This window comes from Centropristis striata, chromosome 10 (genome assembly GCF_030273125.1).
Source record: "Centropristis striata isolate RG_2023a ecotype Rhode Island chromosome 10, C.striata_1.0, whole genome shotgun sequence".
NCBI lineage: Eukaryota > Metazoa > Chordata > Actinopteri > Perciformes > Serranidae > Centropristis > Centropristis striata.
In genome coordinates, this window is record NC_081526.1 from 14,708,551 (window position 1) to 14,732,232 (window position 23,682).

Genomic DNA, 23,682 nt, shown 5'->3' on the forward strand with positions numbered 1-23,682 from the left:
TATACACTAATGTTTTCTAAGACTAGGTGTGATTAAGTGTGAGTAAATGTGTGCTAACCAGCTTCATCAAAGGGTTGGTTGTAAATATGTTATATTAACAAAGATTTAAGCATCCAATAAAACAAATCTGAACATTTAATTAAATCACGATCCAGAAAACATTAATATTGAATTGAATATCTGCCTTTAAAAAAAACCCAAAAACAAACAACAGCTGTAAGCAATTCATCAGTGGTAATGTGTAATTAATTTGCCATTGATCATTCAAAATCACAATAATTAACTCACATTGTTTCTAATCTTTCCAAAAGGTTTTTTTTTTCAGCCTTTAATGCACCAAAACAAAATGTGCATGTGCCAACCAACCCTGCTCAGATCTGACCCAAATTTATGATGAAATTATTCTAGCCAGCTACAATCACTCATTACAAATTTCATATCAAAATATAGCTGATTCCAAAGAAACCTCTTTTTAATATCTCTATCCAACACAGTTTTATCAAATGTTTAGTGCACAGATCACTTAAAGTTAGTGACTTGCAGATGTTTGATTGATAAGATTGATAAGTGCAGGTCAAGCAAGGAAACATTTTGATGTTCCATTTTTCTTTCTGCAACCTTCAAAGAAGCAGAAAATATCTGTGTGCCAACCATTCCCTGTGTCCCCTACACCAGACAGTTGGATTTAATTAAATGGAACAGGAGTCAAATCTGAGGCAATCCATTGCAGACTACGTGGGATACGATTTGAGAATATGTCTAATGAAAAGTTGGCACTGTCACTGTAAAACTTTGCTTTGCGCTGCTGTTGTGTGCTGCCAGTGGAAGAAGTAAAAGGCAAAACTGGGGAGAAAGCGCTCTAAATGGATGCAATCACTGATTCACTGGGCTGAGCAGCCAGTCAGACAGCTCTTTCTCAGCGGCTGCCTCTGCCGCCGATTCAACATGCTGAATCGGCTTAACGGCTGCTGATAAGGTCTATTAAAACCAACGGTGCTGGACACGCCGCTAAAACTGCAGCTGCTCAAAGACAGTGGCTGACAGTCCCACGTCAGCCTGGTGCCTCTGAGGAAAAATAACCAGCAGCGTGGTATGAATCAGTACCGGCTTGCACCTCCTCTTGCATCTCCTCACCGGCCTCACCGGCTGTGGTGAGTAATGTCAAGGCAGCAATAAACAAGCAGCTGTACGTGATGCACAGCAGGGTGTAGGGTCTGTCTTTATTGCCTGCGATGTGGTGCTGTTTCTATCTTTGCCTTTGTGTATTTTCTCATTCCCCTGCCTTCCTCCCTCTCCCTTTCCTGTTAGGCATGTGTAGAGGCGCTGTTAGTTCATTTATCATACAGCCGGCTGCAGCTCTCAGCCCCAGACTCAATGATTAATGACGATCGTTCACACACTTAAACATTTAGCTTTGTTTCGCTGACACACTAGTTACCATACCGGTCACCACGGCTTACTTAACGCTGGGTCACTGTGGGACTAAAACCAAACTGAATGACAACACTATATTATTTATCTGCAGTGTGACCTTTAAGGCCTGGGTTTTTTCCCCCTTTGTGTTCGAATGTAAATATGTCGTTTATCATGAGGAATTAACATGTCCTCGCTGACACAGCCAATTGGGAAAGTGCATTGTAACCCCTATGTCCCTCCCTTAAAGATATAGTTACATGTACTTGGTTAATTAAAAACCTTTTTCAGGTAGATAGATTGATTAACCTCATTAAATAAGCGATATGAGCATAAGTGCAGCTGGACCACAGGCTCTTGTCTTTTTCATGGATTATCTGTAAGATTAAACACTGCAGTAACACACACTGACACATTTTAAAGAGGGCTGACAAAATTAACCGGAAATGTTTTTAAAGCCATTACTGTTTACTGCAAATCAATGTGGGTTAGGTTATGATTAGGGTTGCAAAATTCACCCAAAAAACATCAATAACCCATGTTTTTGTTGTTCAATGAGAGAATTGATTGTTCAATAAAATAATAAAAAACTTACAAATAAATCTGTTGAATGTCATGTTTTTTTAATAATACTACTTTGCATGAATGAAACAAAATGTTTATATTCATGTTTGGATATGATACAGTTAGTTAAAATTACCCCCCAATTTCCAATTAATTCACATAAATTCCCATGGAAAGTTTCCAGAATATTTCCAAAAATCCCCAGCTTAACTTCCCTTGGAAAATTGCTGCAAATTTACCAAAAATTTACTAGAAAATTTCAACCCCGTTGCAATCCTATAGATTTGATCATCCTTTACCCAGTCAGTGGATAAAGATAAAGATATTTAGGGTCTGTGGACAAAATTATTTTCAGTAGCTGTTGATGTGATAAATAAATATACTTTTGCATAAAGCAAGCATATTTCTCCTGTCTAATGTTGATAAGAGTGTTAAATTCTTGAAAAATATCCTTTTAATGCAGATTATAATATAAAATGTGTAATTAATTTGCAATTAACTACGGACAATCAGGCAATTCGATTGACAGCCTTATTTAAAAACATAAATAACGTGATGCTTTAACAAATACTTTCATGCATCTCTGAGCTGCAGAAAAAGATGTGAGTCAGAGGAGGTAAGAGATACGGCGTTAAAATGAGATAATGGAAGTGTGTGTGTGTGTAGAGAGAGAGAGAGAGAGAGAGAGAGAGAGAGAGAGAGAGAGAGAGAGAGAAATATACAGACAGACAGAGAGCAATAGAAAGATCGAGAGTAATTTAGTGAAGTGACTCCGCGGTGACCTTTAGCAACTCTCCAGAGCAATGTCAATTTCAATTTCACCCTTCTCCATGGAAAGGTTGACATGTGTGGTGAAACAGCTAGGTGGTCTTCAGTCGTGTATACCGAGAGAAGAGAAGAGAAGAGAAGAGAAGAGAAGAGAAGACAAGACAAGACAAGAGAAGAGAAGAGAAGAGAAGAGAAGAGAAGAGAAAGAAGAGAAGAGAAGAGAAGAGAAGAGAAGAGAAGAGAAGAGAAGAGAAGAGAAGAGAAGAGAAGACAAGAGAAGAGAAGAGAAGAGAAGATATTAACCACCTCAACATCCTCACTGACAAATCCTCAAATCTTCAAGCAAGCAGAGGTCATTCTGAGAAGCAGTGAGGAGAGAAGAGAGGTATGGGATGAAAGGATGGAGGCACAGACAGATAAAAGGGAAGAGAGAGAGAGCAAGAACATGGAAAAGTGAGGTGTCATATGTGGAAGTATCCCTGTAGAGTGTGCTTCAGCTGCATGTCTTCAGAGCAAATGACAAAAGTCAAGGCTACAGTAGTCTTTTACAGAAGTAATATATTATATGTGTGTGTGTGTGTGTGTGTGTGTGTCAATACTGCTGGTACCCCTCACTGCTTCACTATTGCTTTTGGGAAAAAAGGGGAAGGACAGAGCAAGAAAGCAAGAACATGAAAAACTGAAATGTCATATGTGGAAGTAACTTTGTGGAGTGTGCTTCAGCTGCTTGTCAAATGGCAAAAGCCCACTCTACAGTAGTCTTTTATAGAAGGAGTAGAACATATATACCATGTCAATACTGCTGGTACCCCTCACTGATTCACTATTGCCGTTATGTTGCTGATAAACAGATTTCAATAAAGGTGCACTCGAAGCCCTGCAAAGCTAACACATTTTGGTGAAAGTAAACCATCTGATGGAAAAAAAGTCACTAACTCCTTCATAGACATACAATATTCATCCCCATTAAAGTGAAAGAGTGTGTTTGTTATAGTAAATAAAAGACGCAGAGTTTTAATTGTGTCTAGTCAGACCAGAAAGTGGCTTGAAAATATTTTTATGTACAAGCGATGGGCCCTGCTGAACAAGTTAAGCAGCCTTTGCCCTATGAAATAGGTGGTGCTTGATGCTTTTGTCGCCAGATGTTGTCACATGCCCTTTTGCACAGCTTAGTGCTTGTGCTGGCTAACTACCTGTCTGCACACAGTGCAGGAGGAGAGGAAAAGACCCCATGCTGTTGGCAGAAAAGTCATGGACTGTGAGCATTGTGCATGAGAATGAATTATCCCTGAAGGTCTAAATAAGCTGATACATTTTCTCTAGTTCCTTTTCTTAGAAATAGAAACTAAGAGGGTCTAAAAAATGTTGCTAAATGTAGTGAGAAAGTCATCACGTTTACATTGGCCATGCTACATGCTTGTTAGCATGCTAGCTATCTTGGTTGTTAGCCATTTTTAAAAACAACAATTAACAGCATTTGTCCCACTGTCGTCTGATGAGCGAATACAAATTAGCATATATTTTGTTTTGTTTAGTCAGACAAGAAAGATGAAAAGGTCTACTGCAGAAAACATTTTTGAACCACTAACCTTTACGCTAGGTGGTGCACAATGTTTTGTCACCAAATGTTGTCATACTACCTTTTTCAGTGGTCACTTTGCATCAGCTTAGTGCTTGTGCTGGCTTTCCCTGGTGGTCTAAATAAGTTGATAAATTTAATAGAAATGCACCAAGTTGGCCATGCCACATGCCTGTTAGCTGGCTATCTAGCTTGGTTGTTGGCCATTTTTTTAGCAGCTTAATCTCCAGCATATAAGAGTTCTAGAAGGCTGTGACAGTGTTCATATGTTCGATTCTTGAATTTCAGATTCTCTTTTGCCCAAAATATAAGACTTTAAAAAAGGCATATACAAGCAAATACTAAATGAAGCGATTACACTGACATTAAATAAAACAACTGATACTGTTTGGCGTCTTGGCCAGCAGACAGATGTTTCCAAATTGAGAGGTAAGAAAAAGGAGGTCATTTAGAGAGGAGAGAGTGGGGTGGCCACACTGTCAGTTTATTCCAGTAAGCTTGCTAAAGCACCAGGAAAATCAGGAATGTCAGCATCTTTGAGTGTGCCTCTACATAGTGCAGGTTGAAGCAAAATAGATATAGGATCATCCTTCTCCTGCCACCCATCCCGTGCTGTTGGGTCCTGCTCTCTGAAATAATTGATTCTAATTCCTTTCCACTAGAGTGCACCCATCTGCTGGCTTTGGGGGACAGTAAAATCCTCTATCAGTTACAATTATCCCACAGTTACTGAGTACTGTGCCGCAAGCGTGTGTGACCTACCCACCCCAAGTGGTGCATGGGCTTGTGCGAATATCTGCGTGTGTGTGTGTGTACATGACGAAGAGGGAGAGCGAGTGAGACAGAGAGTTGCTCAAAGCGGAGTGCTGCGTAAGCGTGAGTTGAATCCCTCCACCTCTTCCTCTGGGACCGCAAATCCATGACAAATCATCCCGAGGGACTAAACACCAAGTCAGTGAATCTGTGTGTGTTTTAAATTTAGAGCTTTGTGTAATATGTCACATACTTTAAGTGTGTGTGTGTGTGTGTGTGTGTGTGTGTGTAGCTCCCTCTCACAAAACCCCCCAAAACACAGACACAAATTCAAACCCCTCAATATGAATCATCCTCCTATTCCGGAGAAGTGGACCGCACCAACTCACCACTGGGGGACAGCACTAAATCTGACAATAGAGAAACTGGATGGCTGCTGACGAAATCCAAACCATCCACAACCTTGATTTAGTCTCCTTAGAAAACTAAAAAATGTCAAGTTGTACAAAAGTTATATTTGTGGGAAACTGGCCTTTTTTTCAGTATTCGCAGAGTCACACATCCCTGAGGACTCCTGAGGCCCTGAAGCCTTGTAGATCTGTGATGATAGCAGCACACAGGCACAGCTATTTGTCGGTGGTGTGTGCAGTCCTGAGTGACAGAATCTGTAGCTGTGGGATTTTGGCTCTTCAGCTGAAAGGGACATCGTGGCAGAGATATGCAAGGAGACCTTTGGAGGAGCAGGGGAAGGGACACTCTGACAACACCCCACTCTCTGGAGACAAACAAACTCCCACTCATGCCTCCTTCTCTATTTCCCCGCCATCATCCTTTTCTCTCAACGCACCCAATCCTCTCGCTTTTACGACCACTCTCACTTTCAATTTGGTTCCTTTTGTGTTCTCCTCTCTGCATCATCCTCTTAGACTTTCCACTGCAACCCGACTGTGTGTCCTCTGTGAGAGTGAACGTAACATATGTGTTTTATTGATGTCTGTGTGTGTGTGTGTGTGTGTTGTGTAAAGCTGGCCCGTGATGGCGGCTGTCTGAGACCTGCACTGGTTGCAGCAGCAGAGATAAAGTGGGGCTGTGTTTCCCGGCAGTGTTGCAGATTTATCTCTCTGCTTACGGCTCTGATTTTACTGCCCATCCACAAGCCTCCACTGGATCCCATCTCTTTCTCTCTTTCCCTCTCTCTCTCTATCTCCCACTTGCCATAAGGGACCAGCCTTGCTCTGTGCACGCTCTGGCAACCATAAATCTGCCACGTTTCTCCATAAAGCTGCTTAGGGCATGACTCAACAAATATTAAGGAAGAGGAGAATAAATAAATAAAGCAAAATAGAAACTCTCGTCTGGAGGGAGAGACAACTTTTCTGCACACAAAATGGAGCCCAGCTGTAAAATATTTACCTCGGTGTCTCTGTGCTTTAGACACTCTTCTGGGAGTGAGGAGGCTCACTGCACAACATCACACACACTTTTTCTTTCTCTCCTTTTCTGCCTTCCTTATGACCATCTTAGAAGGGAACTCCGCTGGTTTTACACATCTTGGACAGTTTACTTATAATGGGGAGTAGCCAGCTTTATAATGTCTTCTATGGCCCTTGTGGGAATTTAAGTCTCAAGAAACCCAGGTGACATCACAATGGTTAATATCTTTCTTGGGCTTAGAGACAAACTGCATTTACCAGCCATGGGGGGTTTCACAAAAAAGACACTACTGAATTGCATTATGGGAAATCCAGAACATTTGGAGCCTGAATGGTACATAAAATCAGGATATCACCACCTCTGCTGCACCGATTTAGACCACTCTTCTTTGAAAACTGATGCTGACCTAAATGCTGTGGAAGTGCAATACTAATAAAAAACAAGACTGAATAATAGAAATACAATAATCGTAGAATGGACATTGAACTGTTTGCCTTGGTCATTTGGCTGGTACATAACAAAAATATGATTATTGTTATTTCTTATAAAGACAACACACATCAGTGGGGCTGTAAAGTATGTCTGCAGATCTGGAGATGGACGGCTGGCTAGCTAGCTGCAGGGAGCGCCCGCTGTTGGCCAAATTTTAAGTAACCGATGTAGTAAAGCATGATGGAATTAGCAAGCTAGCTAGCTAACTAGCGCTGCTGTCTACTCAACTTCCAGTCTCATACCAACAGGGGGTGAGGCAGACGGGTGATTAGACTAACTAATTCTGCCGGCCACAAGCCCGGTGCTGGGCTATTTTCCTGTAACAGGTCTAGCTAGCATGAAAGCAAGATTAATTTAGCAAGCTAATGAGTCTGCTAGCTAACTAGCAGACAGTTGACTAGTTTGCTAGCTGCCATGCTTTATGGGCTTTCTAAACTGTGACAAGCCTGTGGATGCAGCACAAATTTTACTCATGGCAGCCTTTACAATGTTCAAAGCTCTTAACAATGGAAACGGTATGCATAATCTGGCCATACTGTAATATTGATTTGAATGGAAATGTCCACTTTACTCTCATTGTATTTCATGGCTCAATCACTGTGTAGTGTTAAGTGCTCTAACCCTTTCACACACATCCCACAACACATAAAAACACTTGCTCACACAGCATTCATAAAGAACAGATGCAGAGCCTTTAAATTACTGCTAAAGTTTCAAAGGATGAGACAAAGGCTTCCTTAAAATCCCAGTGATATCAAGACAAACAACACAAATAGCTGAAGGAAGCATCGTTCAACCTGTTTATGCATAAGTGTGAGTTTGCTGACATGTTAGGCCGTGCTTGTCAGATTATCAACAGCAGCAATTTTTCACTCTTGATCAGCCAACCGTGGATTTCAAATGAACTACCTCGATTCCAACAGCATCAGATAGGAGACAAAAGGTAACCTCTCAGTGAATCATCGCACCTTCTTTGTCACTGTCCACACCTTCCTCTCTTTCTGTCACACACTCATCCAATCCTTCTCTCACTTTCCAGACCTCTCAGTCTTGTCCGATTGGGCTCACCATGACAGACACATGAGCCATTCATAGAGCGGCGAGCACCATGTGGACAGCGGACTGTGCCCAGAAATCAAGCAATATGCTGTCACAGAAAAAAAACAAACACAACCACATGCATATATTCACTCACGCACGCATGCACACATGGTAGGCCCACTGTGACCCCACGTCAAAGAAGACAAACAACGGCGACTGAAAGCAGCCGCCTTTCCATGTGGCGAGCCAGCGTATGGAACCCTGGCACCATATGGGCTCTTCATTGTTGACAAAACAGCCGTAGGGACATTAGCACCCACCATTTGCATACATGGAAAACACTTTTACAATTGTTTTTTCTTTTGCTGTTTCTCTAGCAAATAAAAGTGCCATCATCAATCTGTGTTCTGTGCCTGCAGGCGTGTTGGAGAGGATTTGTAAAGTCATCCGTTTCCTGTCATTTGGAAATGACACAGATAGTACTGACTGCAGCTGGAGGAAATCCCATGATGCTCTTACCTAGCTGCAGCTCCATGTTGCTAATCTTGTTTTCGGAGGGAAACAGGATCTTTGGCGGCTTGTCGGTCAAAGGAGCTGAAAAAGGAGGAAAAGACAATTTAAATATAGTGTGATACAAGACAAACGAACAATACTGGCCGTCTTTGAAGAAAATGTTTTGAGGGTTTCTGATTGAGCTATTTTTAGCTAGTTCCCAATGTATTTCTTGCACTTTGTTCACAGTATTTTTCTTTGCATCCCACTCTGCCTTACAGAGATTTGTTAGCATTTGAACACTGAGCTCAGACAGAAGTTATCCCCCACCTCCTCTTCAAAAATAAAGAAATGCTCATCCTCTTTCCGTCTGTCCTCATTCCTCTTGCTCTGAGTGTCTTTGCAGACACATTGCTCTCTAGTGTCTCTGCACCTTGCATCGCATTCTTCTGACCTACTTCTAATCATAAATTAATCACTCCTTTGCCAAGAACATGCCACCATTTAATCTGCATGAGTGTTAGGTATTTGAAGAGCCATCATAGAGTGTGTGTGTCTAAGTGAGCTGGAGCAGCTGATGCTCTAATGATGCTAATCATCCATACGGCGGATGTCAGACCTGCTGCTGAGGTCCTTCCTCTGGGGAATGCTGGAACATGCAGCAGTTTTATTGTTGTTAAAAGCATTTGTGTGTTCTGCGCTCTTTAGGGTCGAAGGTTAGGAGAACAGAAAGAGGGTCTTGTATGTACATGACTAAACGGGAACACGAGGAGAGAGAAATGGAGGAGCTGTGTCTAGATGTCTTGTTAATGAGGTACTTATGTTGCTTTCTACTCAAAGTCAGAGGTCGGCATTTCCCACTGGAAACTTTCAACTTCTGAACTCAAATTATTTCAGGTGCATGATGCCAAACGTCTACAAAAAAACATGTCTGACTGAAACAACTGTGTACACACAATTCTGCTCTCAGGAGTGCAGACTCTTTGCATATATAAACTTAAGAGAGGAGGAAAAATCAGACATTCAGATGCATTGTACATATTTATACTTGGAGACATATGCACCGCAGGTTTTACTATATGATAATATGTGTTATGTTTATTAAAGAAAGACAGATATAATTCAAGGAACTCAGAGTTTGAGTGGTGTTCCACTCCTGATTCAAGTTTTGGGTTATTTGGAACTAACTTTTTGAATGCTTTTTTTCCAGCCTCACACATAAACACGTCATACATATTCAAAGTTTTAAACCATTGCACTTCAGTAGTGCAATACCATTATGAAAAGAGTTAGTGGCTATAGTAACAGATACATTAGTCTGGGTCAAAACTGTATTGCTGAGACAATCAACGGTGTAATGAGAGGGTTTTATGAATGCAGCAGCTGCACGGACATATTCCAGACACAAACGTGATCATCTCCGCTTCAGTTTTCAAATGGTGAATGTAAACAAAAACCTTCAGAAAGGAATAGGGGTTGCAGTGCTTGTGAACAACTGTCGGTGTAACCACACATTACCATTAAACAAAACATGTGTAATCCGGATATCAAACTATTAACCGCAAGCCTTTGTCCATATTAACTGCTCAACGAGTTTACATGCCACGTGATATCATTTTTATCCTATTATTAGCGGCAGAGCATAGTGTTAAAGTGTCCAGAGTACAGACTAAAAAGACCAAAAATGGAATTAAATTGATGTCTGTCTATATGTTTGCCAGTCTGTTCATTTTACAGAGAGTAATAAAAAAGGTCTGAACTGAACCATGCACTTGGAGAACCATTACCTCCTCACTCAAGGTTAACGCGTTTCTTCTTTATGATGCCTTTCCTTATGAATGTGTATTCCTTTTTACATGTGAATACTGTATGCTTTGCTTTTTTTTTTGCAGCTAAAAGTCTACACACAGATCTGGACCCTGACCAAATTGTAAATTCATGTGGACTGGATCATGTGTCACTTAATATTGCATTATGTAAGGAAACATTTTACAATTTTGACTGAATGTTCCCACATTTAGAGCTAACTGTTGTTGTTGTGAGTGCATTCTCTCTGGGCCGACCACAAAAAATAAAAATGTCATTACCGTGACAATGAGTCAGGACGGTAAATTGTGCAAACATTGTTGCTAATGCTAGTGAGAAATATTTCACAAAGAGGAAAGAATTCAAAGAGGAATATTCACTCTGTAGTCAGGCATTTGACCATGTGCTCTAACAGCAGCTGTTTGTCCAATAAACATTTGGATCAGTGCCTCTAATCTGAAAGTGACACCTTTGGTGCCAGGGTCCAAGGCAGTCATGACAAGCAAAGTGTGACATTTCTCCCAATTTGTCAAGCCAGTGTGCTGTCGAGTTGAATGTGTGTAGCTTTAGTTTCAGATAATAAAATGTGTAAAGCTTTGGTTTTGTTCTGGAGCTTTAAAAAAAACTTGTATCCATGTTAAGTTGTTCTGACATTGTTCTAGATCTCTAACCTCATGATAAATTCATGTGTGAATATGAACTCCTGCTTTCTGGCACAGCAGGAACTAATGAAGAGTCAGACTGGCCTATACTTGTACACTTATACTTCAACAGGAGTTAATTACAGTGCTATTTTTCCTCACCTTTAAGTAAAAAGGGAAAGAAAAGTCATGCTCACTTCCTTCGCCTGATTTAAACAGTTTGTTTTAGTTCAGTATATAAGGTGATACACTCAGACCAAAAATATCATTTTTGTTGCTGTGGCATTACATCATGAGGGAAATTGGGGCATGTTAAGCTCATTATAACCCACATTTCTCTGCTGGCAAGCATGACATGTTTGATATAATTGCAGACCTTCAAATTTCTTCTTCTGTATTAAAATGAGTACAGAAGTCGACCATTCTTATTATAATACAGGCTATAAAGAGAGTTTAATAAAAGAGGTTTGATATGACCTTAGCTTGCAGGTACATCTCATACATTTTTATAGTAGGTCAGATAACAAGGGTATGACCTTTGACCATAACACAAACAAATAATGCATCCAATCATGTGCACAAAGGAGGTAAACACTAATTCTGCACTTCCTAAACTAGCTATGGTTAAAAAAAAACCTTTAAATAATAAAACAGCAGCTACTCCCAACAGCAGACCTTTCAGGCACGTCTAATTATGTAGTGGTGAATTTGCAAAGGCGGCTTATTCAGGCCAGTTTGTAGCCTGGCGCTTTCATTAAGATGTTTCCTTAGAGTGTCCTTACAAGCCCTCTTCTTTAGCCTTATTATGAGAGAGCTCTAACAAGCGGTTTGAAAGCCCTGCACTGTTTTGCTGTCTGTATTTGGGAGAAACAAGCCATGCAATGTTGCGTACTCACTCAGCACATCGATGCGTGGTAAAGTGCGCGGTCTTGTCTGAAGTAAAGTGCATGGTCTTGTAGAGTGCTTGGTTAAAGGCTGCAGGATAATATATTTAACAATTCCTCAAGCTGTTTGAAGGACGTGTTCATGTGAGGAGATCAACGCCTTTATTACGTGTTGATCTGAATGGAGTTCTTTACTCGGATGAAGAACCTGCCGGCATGAAAATACCGACGGAGAAGCACAGTGACGTCTACGAGAGGGGCGGTCACAGGCTTTTAGGCACAACTGTTTGCATTGTTAATAGGTAATCACACAGCACAAATTACACTGGATACTGATACAATTTTAATTACATATCAAACTGCTATACATAATTACACAATGGGTGATCCTATAGCCAATTATGCACTGGGCAAACAAATGAGGACAAGCTGTGTATGGGAGACGAGAGGGGAAGCAGATGTGGTAAGGAGAACGCAGATAGGAGGCAGACATCAGCAGAAGAAAAGTGGAGCTGGTGAAATTAAGGAAAATTAAACAGGGAAATTTATAAAGCTAAAGTGAAACCAGTCAAGAAACATGCTCCCCCTCATTTTGGCATGCTACACTTGCTTCTGAAAATCTCATTATCTTAATTACCACTCCTTTATGGGAAATACATCAATTATCACGGTTCAGGGGGGGGACACCATTTAAAATACGGAGGATTGGGAGCACCTCCTAACAAAGGAAAGAGTCTCCAATTGCCATTAGCAGGCAAAGTCTGGAATTAAGCAACCGTAAACATAAACAGGTAATTAAACATGCAAATATATCTGGTGAGCTGTTAACTCAATAAAAGGTTGTCAAAGCATCGGGAGAAAAAGACATCTGTTATGATATGCTATATATTCAAGGTTAGGATTTTATCTCCATCCCTGTATGTCTATCTCCTACTTTAAAAGATATGTTAAAGGAAAACATGATTTTGATTGATATTCATTGAAAATTAACTCTTGACCTCAGGGTAATTTGAGTAGATCTTTTGTCAAATTTGTGATTATGCATGATATAAACATAATTATGCTGTATTCATGTGTTGGTTGCAAGTCTATATGATCTGCTGTTCAGGCCTTGAAAGATTTTAACCTTCTGCATTCCGAAAGAATGGTAAACAGACTGCAATAATTAAGTATACATTCATCAATGCTGTCAAGGAACTTTTATTAAGTAAACAGCTCACAGGATATATGTTCATGTTTAATACCTGTTTATGTTGAACATTCAATGGCTGGTGTTGATAGTTTTTCAAGGTGAATGTAAATCAGAGGTTTGACCCACTAACTCTGCATCTCACTCAACATCCTCAGTAATCTCTATAAACACATATTTGCATATGACTGAATAATCTGTAGTGTTCTGGTAGTCTTAATAGTATCATGTTTGAGAGGGCCTGGGTTGATTGCAGGTAACCAGTCTGTGTAGCCAGCAAAAGAGGGGATAACGCATTGGCTGAAATGCTGTCTTGGAACTTATTGGCTATTGTCTGATGACAGTTTAATTAGCTAAGAAACTTGGCTACTAAAAATCAGGTCGCAGAAGTCCTCGCTTAATTCCAATTAATTCCCACGGTCAAAGTTGCTCGTCAGACTTTTAAGAATAATTGGCGAGAGCAAAAGGAAGTCTTAGCCTGGTCACTGTTAACTGGATATTCAGACGTCCGCTGGCTACACAGAAAACTCACAAATAGTGGCCCTTACGCCCCAGACTAAAACGTTGACAAATTGATATCTGATGGGTTTGTCCCAAAATTTTAGGAGAAATGCAGAAGCTGCAGGTCTGCTAGTTAGAGCATTGGTTTAAGTTGCCAAAACTGTTGTACTCTAGCGAGTTCGTCCTCCATGATCCTGTCTGGGTATGACATGTTCTCTATGACACGGTTGCCTCTTAGCAGAGTCAATTAATGTCTTCTGTGTGAATATGTGACTTTAGGGGACTGGAATGGCCATTCTTGGGTACATTTTATGCTCTGAGATCAATGATTCACTGTAAAACATTGATGACTGACTATCCTCAGGACAGAAGCATGTCCTATTCTCTGCAGCAAACCAGGCTGAAATAATTTCAGAAGGTAACACAAAGTATCGCAGTAAACGCCTATAGTTGGTGTTTGTCTGTGTTCCTTTAGCTTGGGATGCTTGCTATACATATAAAGGTAATGAACCTGTAACGTACAGAGTAGAAAATGACTGTGTCTCTGTTAAGGTCTAATTGTGTGAAAGATGTTGCATGCAGAGTGTTATTTGCAAAGTAATTGCAAGCATGGCTGGGCATGTGTTGTCAACATTTTCAAAGTGGATATGCTAGGCTCCAAGGTGGGTGAGTTTTAAGTGCTATTGAGAAGAGACTAAATAAAGCTTTGTATGTGTGCATGTATGTCTATATATATATGTGTGTGTGTGTGTGTGTGTGTGTGTGTGTGTGTGTGTGTGCACAAGCCAACATGTGGCTACATTAACACAGAGTGGGACTGTGTGGATATAAGCTTTGTGATAAGTCATCCACAGTCCCATTTCTGCTTGGTAGCGGAAAAGCTCACTGGACTTTTCAGATGGATTATTCTGGGTGACTGACTGTAGGGAAACAGCAAATTAATGAATTAAGGATGGAGCTGAGATACTTGGATCACTGGGCTTTTTCTGTTAGTCATTCAAATTGTGGGGATTTGCAAAAGAGAAATATGCTGATGGAAAATTGGTGACAAAAGGTGAAAATAAGAACAAATCAAATGTATAAATTACTGGCACATGCAGTATATGGGTGAGCAGGTACTTATACAGGCATACCAAAGGGCATGGGCAGACACACACACACACACACACACACACACACACACACACACACACACACTTGACTGTGGAGTTGTGAACAGAGCCCTGCATTGTCCTTTGGTCTCAGGAAATTGGCTCCCAAAGGTTTTCAGTATTTTTACCAACATAGGCAGTCAAGCTACAAAAGAAAGGCAAAAATAGGAGACTTGAGCAAACACAAAGTCCTTGTGAGTCTCCCAAGACCGCTAAGCCAGACTAGAGAAGTCTCAGTTCTCCTCTACGGATGGCAGACTCCTATATTGTACTGCGAGAGATCACCATATATTAACAGTGACCTTCCTCTGTACAGTTGTCACCTTTGAGCCAGTTTCATTACATTCCTGATGGTGCAATAACCATCCTGTATGATTCCCTTATAAAGTCACCTCAGAGTATATGGAATTGAATTCCAGGCCCGACCGTTTCCCACTTGAGAGAAGCTGAGCAGAAAGCTGGACGGTGTCATCCAGAGGAAGCTAATAAAAGCAGTTATATTCATCCTAAACCACATCACGCTCCCCCACTGTCCACCACTGTTGTGCTCTCTAAGAGCCTTGCCTCTGGCAAGGCTGAAATGCTTCAACATCAAAAGCAACAGGAGTGCGCACTCTTTCCTGAGAATAGGACGAGACAGGTTCCCGCATCATGGTCGCAGGCACCGTCAAATGGCTATCATCACGGAAAAGTGAGAACAATTGGCCCCTTTTAGCCAAGCGGCCAGTCGAGCTTTTCCGACTAAGCAGCTCTCTAAGAGACGATCTGATGATGAAACATGGCAGTGATCAAGCTGTTCAAAGTGGGATTCCAGCTGTGAGGCCTCAATAATCCATATCTTTGTGAAATAAGAAGAAAGAGGAAATTAAAGGCAAGTGGCTCCGTGTCAGTTCCTTGCTCAATGGGAAGTACATTTAACAATTCATTACCTAATAAGTACTACACAGAGACCAATTAAAGACAAATTTGACTTAAAGAGGAGGAAAGTGTTAGAGAAAGATGAAGTGAGAGAGCGATACAGCAATAGGGACAGAGACACAGAGCAAAGGGAACAGGCTGAGAAAATGTGTTATTGATTGCTGGAGGTTTACCATGATTCTGCCCCCTCAGCAGGTGTGTGTGTGTACACGTGTATGATTGTGGGTGTACATGTGTGCGCAACCACTGATCTTTAGCCCTTATAAATGCCACTGCTCCATTCAATAATCTTAGCAGCAGAGCTGTCTGCAGGCTTCGCCCTTCTCACAAACTTTAACAGGCCATTTATCTATAACTCAACATCAATTAGCCAAAGAATCACCTTGAGTCAGTCTTCAAGTGGCTGCACCGTTGCACGGCATGTACCTTCAACACAGTATGACAATGTATTATTCTCTACTTAAAAAGCAAACCTCATTAAGGCTGTCTTAATTTGTTTTTTTCAGACTCTCAACAAGGATTAAATTTTACGCAGGTTGATAGAATAACTTGCATTGTATTCACAGTAAGAGGCTCAATTAAGCAGTCAGGGATTGTGAAGAGTGTTTGAAATGAATGAGGAGCATTTTTATGGGTCTATTGTTTACAGAATAGTGAGCAGGAAGCAGGGATGCTGAGGTGGGGGGAGACGAGAGACAGAGGTGTCCTCAACATTTTATAGTCCTCCTCTGTGCATCGGAGTTGAGCGGAAAAAATGAAAACACTCCATGAACCACGTTTACAGACACATTCAAATGTAATTAATGCTATTATGCAGAGTAAAATAGTGAGACTTTGATGACTGATATTAAGCAGGTTTTGCTTCACTGTTTAAATGACAACAATGACTTTGTCTCGAGATTTAATTAAATGAAATGAAAGTAATTACGCTGATAAAGCGGGTTCAGTACCGGCAAAACCGGTGTAAGAAATGCAGTCTCTCGCTCTCTCTTCTTTCTCTCGTATAGTACATGTACACATAAACTTAGCCAATCATATCTTCTTATATAGTCTATAGGGATCTGTGACACATATGGGGCCCTATTTTAATCATGCAACAACAAGTGCAAAGCGGTAGGTCTTCTGCGTGCAGACTATGTAGGCGTCAAGCCTGCGTGCTATTTCAGTTCATGCATGTGCAGGAGTGCCAAAGGGCTAGATGAGGGTGAATATAGATTGGAAGGTATGATGTATAATAAATACACGTTGACTGGTATCGTTGCTCTGAAACAGCTGTGCCACTCCCTGTGAAACAGGAAATCAAACTGCTCCATACATCTGACAACTCCAGCTCGAGGCTGATGGCGTGGGCTTTTCAACAGTTAATTAATACTATGGTGATAGAAATGAATCATAAAAAATAGCTGGGTGAAGCTTGTTAAATGGATTCTAATTCTTTAAGCTTAGATTATGAACTCTTCTGTAGCACAAAGGAAGTGATAAAAAAGTAAATTATGATAATATAGCATAATTTGTGCATGAGACATCTTAAAGTAAAACCTCTCCTACAATTATTATTAACACTATGGATATTTGTTCGTTTAAATAAGAAGAAAATTCATATTGTAAATTATTACATTACATCTTAAAGATCCCATATTCAAAAAAGTGAGATTTATTTTAATCATGTACAATGTATGAGAGTTTTTTTGTGAGGGGGTCTTAAAGAGACAGGAGCTAAAACGGAGCGTTTCAGACAGTGTGAAAACAGGTATAGGGGAAAAAAAAGTGTTTTTGAAGTTATTTATTTAAGTTAGAATTAAAGCATGTAAATATCTTTGAGTAAAAACTCCAAATACAAGTATGAACCTAAAAATAAGCATAATAGGTCCCCTTTAAAATGTGATACAGTAGCATATTAATCATATTGCATTTCAAGAACACAACATGAGCCATTTGTTGTTATTTTAAGGAGGCTTTTCTGCACAGGATTAATGAGCTTCTGTAATCTGATGTCTCCGGCACAAAAACAGCAAACGCCTAGGTCTGTCATTTGATTTAATGAAGGTAAACACAGTGGTCGGCCAATGGCACGGCACTTCTAAAATTGGAGGCTGCATATTTATTTATCAGTGTTTCTATCCTGCTGCCTTCACATGGCTGCAGGGATTTAATGACCCGAAGAAGAAAGATTTCATCCAGTATAAAGCTGCTGTAGATAACAGATAGTGTAACAACCACTTATATTCATTAATACTGTATATCAATGTAGCCATGTCTGCCTTAATCCAATTATAGGTTATTTTTTGGTGTTATTTGAATGCATTTACTGGGTGGGTAGTGTCTATATAATGGGTTTATTTACATTTAAATCACTATTGTGTTATTGCTGCACATTTGCTCTGAATATTTTGTTGGCTGTTATTAATAGAATCATCAAAGTGAAACCAGATTAACACAGATGTGGATCCCCAAGTGAGAGTTAAACTGTACCTTCACTTTAATGACCTTTGAATGTACTATACAGTCTAACAACAAAGAAACTGTGTCTGTGTCTGAATTCTGCAAGTGAGAATGTATGTCTGCGTGTCACAAAGCCCTGCAAGTGTCTGTTTGAGTGTGTGCACTCATGCATGCTCATGTGCATGTACTGGGAGAGAAGACAGGCAAAAACAATTGCCAAACAGAGACCACAAGAAAGAGAGGAAGAAGGTGTGAGAGAGAAAGCACATGCTGCACGTTTCTGATCTTCACAGGGTTATGTGCCTGTAAGGATACATTAAACAGAGCATGTGAGGATGTGTGCACCTGTGATGCAATTCAAAGTTCAAATGAGTCTGAATAAATGGGAGGGCATATCACAAGTAGTGCAAATGTGTTTGTTTTATGAGCAAGCGCTGCACATTACTGCTTCTGGGACCTTGGATGGAAGAAAACAAAGATGAAGAGGGAATGCATGCAAGGAGGAGCGATGAAAGAGGACAGAGGAGGTAAAGAGGATGGAAAAGGAGGAGAACTTGATGGGGAGAAATGTTGTGATGTTTACAGTCGAAGTCTGCCAGACTCCAGCCTCAACCATGCTGCTGATGAAGTATTGACATATCAACAATCTGTGTGGGTGTAGCTTAGCACAGTCTGCTTTGTGCCCTCTCTGAGCTCAACAGCTCACTCTTTTCATCTGTCTCTGACTCTGCTCTGTTCTTAACCTCTTTCACTGTAGCACAGAGTCATATTTTTTTCATTCCATCTCACTAAGAAGCCTGGCCCTTTCTCCCGCACTGTCATCCTTTCATCCCTTTGTCACTGTCCCAGAATTGGCCCCACTGCACTCTTTTTTACCTTTCAGTAAACCTTTCCAGTTCTTTTCTTAGCTTCTTTTTCTGACATACTCATCCCAGCTTATGCCAGTGCGTCTGCCTGGCAGCATGAATGTGCAGGTCTGCACAGTGTATCATGGATAATATCACTGTGAACTTTAATGTTCCCTAATGGGTAGAGAGTGTACACTACACTGTTCTTCCATTAGGGCTCAGCTCACAGACATCTTGTACACATTTAATAATGCAGGCCAGTGCTTAAACGTCTGCCGGTGTGCAACATCAGCATACACCGAGGCTACCTGGTGCAAGCACACGTGCAAACATTTGCCGGAGCGTGCATGCACAACAGACACTTACACACGCCTTCCTGTCAGCCCGTGATAACAGAACCGGGCGGTGGAGAAGTGTCGATAAAAAGCCATTCCTGCTAAATGAAAGAGTAAAACGAACAATAAATACACCTGTGTGCAGCTTATGCAGATAGGAAGAAGGGAGGATTTGACAAAAGAGACGTGCAAAAAACATTTTCCAGACATGGGGGCTACTGACCATCAAATCACCCTGCAGCTAACCCTACAGTAGGCAATGAAAGAGGATTAGCTCGCTAATCAGTGGCGATCTCCGTGGGCAATTCAGAGGGAAGCCCTGGTGGCCCGGTGTCCATTCTGTTACTCTGTCGGAGCAGGAGGACGAAGCTAACCCAGTCAACTGCAGGGGAGAGTCAGAGCAGGTGGATTCACACCTGAGGGACAGGATTAACACAGTCCTGGCACATTACAACCAGCACGCACACTGTATAATCCCGCTGGAAGGATGTGTGTATGTCTTCTTTTTTTTTTCTTCACCAGCTGTGTAAACACTCACGTAGTACCAGTAGGCTGTACCTGAGGTGACACACACAGGGCTGAGATTTACATGAAGAAGCAGAGGAACAGATAGGCAGCCTGCAGGGTCACCTCACTGCCATCTGCTCCATGAGCTCCCTTTGACCCGTCGCCACGGCAACCTCAGCAGTTCACATAATCCACTGTTACTTCTCATCTGCGCATAACAACCTTGTGATAAATGGACACATACAAAATAAAATGTCAGCATCATAACTTTGCTTTACTCTTCTTGACTTATATATTTGATTGTATTATATTTTAACTATTTGAAACGGAGTGACAGAAGACACAGTGTGAGTGTGAAGTCTCCCACCTGTCTTAGTAACAGGAATGGTGTGTGTGAGACCACTGAAACACTAATGACATTTTATACTTTTATTACAAAAAGCTGACTTATATTGCTCACTGCAACATGGAATGTGACTGAAGAAATGAAAAGAGCTCTACCTGATGGAGCGCCATGCTTATCATCTGAAATGGATACAAATAATGTACTTAAGTTCTGCAGAGCTTCTGACAGACTATATACCGTAACTCTATTTTATGGTGCAAAAGTTTCTGTTTCTTGAGAGTTACATACTGTATGCAACAGACTCGGTTTAATTAAGGTTAGGTTTTTTTTGCTATTTTTTATTTTTCTCTTTTACATATTTTTGAGTTAAGAGTGTCCATGCAGTAAAAAAACGTTGGCAGGTGGTTTAGCTCATGCAGGCACATAAAATGACAACCATTAACCTCAAGGTAGCACTATGACAATTACTCTCCATTTATTTGAATCTTTTCTCCGATGGTCCTCTGCATTGAATTGAATTGCATTATACTGCACACACAGTAATTAAAAAAAAAAAAATCAATTTTGTGACTTTTTCCCTTATTTTCTCAAGTATTATTTTCGACAATTCATTAGGAGCCAAAGGGCCAATTGTCTTCGCCAAAACTTAGTCAGTATAATATATGGACTTTTTTTAGAAATTAAGTTATCAATGTAATTTTAATTTTCAAGGCTGAGAAAGGCAATACTGTAGATAGTAAATGCATCCTTAGTCTACATAGACATTTTTTGTCATTCCTTCCCAGGAAAAACTAGTATATCCTGCTTTAAATGAACTTTGAGCTGCATGCAGTTCAATTTTGCAAAGTTATCGACAAAATTTACATTTTTAAGATAATTCTTTTTGCAATTTCACATTTTCAGCAGTAAGCTTAAATGCTCGAGCCCTAAATAGACAAAAAAATATACCCCAGTTTTGCACATGTGATGTCACTGCCTCAACTTGTGAGAAGCTGTGAGAAAACCACGTCAAGTCACCTTCACGAAAGATCTATGCATATTGTATGCTTTAAAGTGCTCTCTGAGTTCAATATACTTGGACCCCAATCATTGCCTATATTTCTTATGTTTCAGGTTTCATTGGCGTGTCCAATAATAAAAACCCCAAGCAGGCAAAGCAGAAGTGAAGATATTCTCATCGCCAGACACAAACGCTTCATTCTGGCATGAGTGGCCGCACTAATAGTCACGCACTCCCTCTCCTTGATGTTAGAGCCACTATAGAGTCTGTCTCGTCTGTGCCAGAATCTAATTAGTGATTCAGTCGTCTCATCCGAGATCATGATGCGTACTCAAAACACACAAACATACATTAACACAAATACTGTGTTCACATTTGCACACATGCAAAAACTTACAAACAGTACCAAAATAGGTTATGGCATACAAACAGAGAGTAAACAAACAAACAAACAAACAGTGTTGCACGAGCACTCTTAGTGGAGAGCGGCGATCATTAGCATGACACGACTGATGGTCTAAACTGTCTCTAAGCTATGTTTTAGCAGCTGATTCAAATGAAGCCAGTCACATAACACGGTGCCAGGGTGAGATGTGCAAATCCTGTGTTTGTTTGCTTCCCCTTATTCCAAAAGCCTAACGATGCTCTTCTCTCCCAGCCTTCTAAGACAGATGGAGATCATTAGCTTCTCTCACTCCGCCTCCCCTCCTTTCCCCGTCTCTCCCTCCACTCCCCGATCTGTCACGTCTAAACCACAGGCGCTCTTTGTCTCGCCTCCTCACTCATCCCTTCCTCTGTTTGCCCCTCACTCACTGTCTCTGTCCATCTCCCTCTACACAGATTTATATCTAAAGGTTTCAAACTCCAACGGAATCTTACAACTTTAACAAGTGCTTCATCACTCTTGTCAGAAGTAGTTACAGGAGTCATGACACACACTTCCCTAGACAGGAGGAATTGATGAGAAGCCATTAGACTCTACTGATCCTGGTGTGAACAGGAAAGGCCTCCATCACGGCATTCCTCCAGTCTGAGACACAGAAGCACAGACACCAGACATGTATCGGACACAACATTTCTTTGATCTGTCCCCGCACGTGTGTGGAGAAAGATCTGTGTGTTATTCAATCAATTAAGGGAAGTAAGAATGTTATTTTGATGGCGACAGTCTCAGCTGTGATTGCTGTAAGATCTAACAAAAGGTTTGGTTTCTGCCAGAGGCATGGAGAGTCCATTATTTGTTAATGAATCTCTGTCATATCTTGATGGCATTATTAGGAGACACATGTGGCTAAATACAATAAACACCACACAGCGAGGAGCCATGGGGCTTATTGTTAGCATCATAATAGTTTTTTGCTGTGAGCCTGTTTGCAGTAGTGCTGAAAAGTGTTAACAGAGCTCCTGCTGTCCTGCTGGCTCTGGTGACCATCTGGACCGAATCCATCACTTCCTCCTGCACTTCCTTCGTGGCCCCGACTCCTAATTTCTCATTATGACACGGTGGTTGTGGGACCAGCTATAGGAGGGGCCATTTAGCAGCGAGCCCACGAGCTGACTGTCAATGTCATGTTCTCTTAGTGCTGTGTTTGTGATTATTTTACTAGCAAAAGTGAAACAAAGCTGCCAAGAAAGGTAATGGATAATGAGTACACACACAGAAACTATTTACCATTCTTTTCTGTGGAAATCTGGCTACAAATGAAGACAACATCTTTTCTAAGAAAGCAGCTCTTAAAGGTGCACTATCGTTCAGGTGGAAAAAACATATTGGCATCAATACGGAATCGGTTGATCAAATGTTTTTCACAACATCACTTTACTGGTTGTAATACGCCCAAGTGGTTATATGAGAACTGATGACAATCTTTATGGTGCTGACCTGAGGTTATTACACTGAGGGAACATCTGTCGCATGCAGCCATTCTGCTCTGTTTTTCTTTTTTCTCTTCCATGGATTGAGGCACAAGATCCTTGTTCTTGGACTTTAATTAGTTGTAATGTCAGGGCTATCTATTGCACTGCATGCTCCTAATATCGAATGCTTCTCTAACACTTTGATTTGGGGAGAGATTAAGCGCTTGTTAGGCTGCAAGTTATTTGCATGCAAAGATTTTGGACTTCGATTTATGCCAGCGGACTAGAAAGAATATTTTGCTACACAGCTAAAAGCTAGGCTGCCATTTAAGCATTAAAAGTAAATGGGCTCCATTTTAGCATGTTAACTAATTCGAAGCAAACACTGCAGGTGAAAAGTTGATCCATTTATATAGTGTAATCACAGCATGTGAAGGTCATACTTTGGTTTTTGGCTATAGTAATGGTGTGTTAGCATTAATGAGGTTTGAGCATTGCCTCATATGACAGTCTTCAGTGAGCAAACACACACACATGCTAAAAAGTCTGGTCAGGTTCCCACGGGTATTTTTCCTGGAAAAATAGAGAACATTTTGGTGAAAATTCCCATTAAATCCTGGGATTACAGCTCACAAACCTCTGAGGAAACCTCTCCAGTTCCTTTTCTGCTCCTCTTCATTTAAGATGCTCTACAGGATGTAATAGGTTCACACAAAAGTCA

General features: G+C 40.8%; 1 protein-coding gene across 5 annotated transcripts in view; it reads right to left on the bottom strand.

Annotated features, from left to right (window-relative positions):
* The window catches only part of il1rapl1a (interleukin 1 receptor accessory protein-like 1a), a 332,191-nt gene that overhangs the window by 61,622 nt on the left and 246,887 nt on the right, over positions 1 to 23,682 (bottom strand). For all 5 annotated transcript variants that reach the window (XM_059342254.1, XM_059342258.1, XM_059342255.1 and 2 more), the window contains one exon: positions 8,564 to 8,638. In XM_059342254.1, the coding sequence (XP_059198237.1) occupies positions 8,564 to 8,638 (75 nt within the window). The remainder of the gene's footprint in view (positions 1 to 8,563; positions 8,639 to 23,682) is intronic.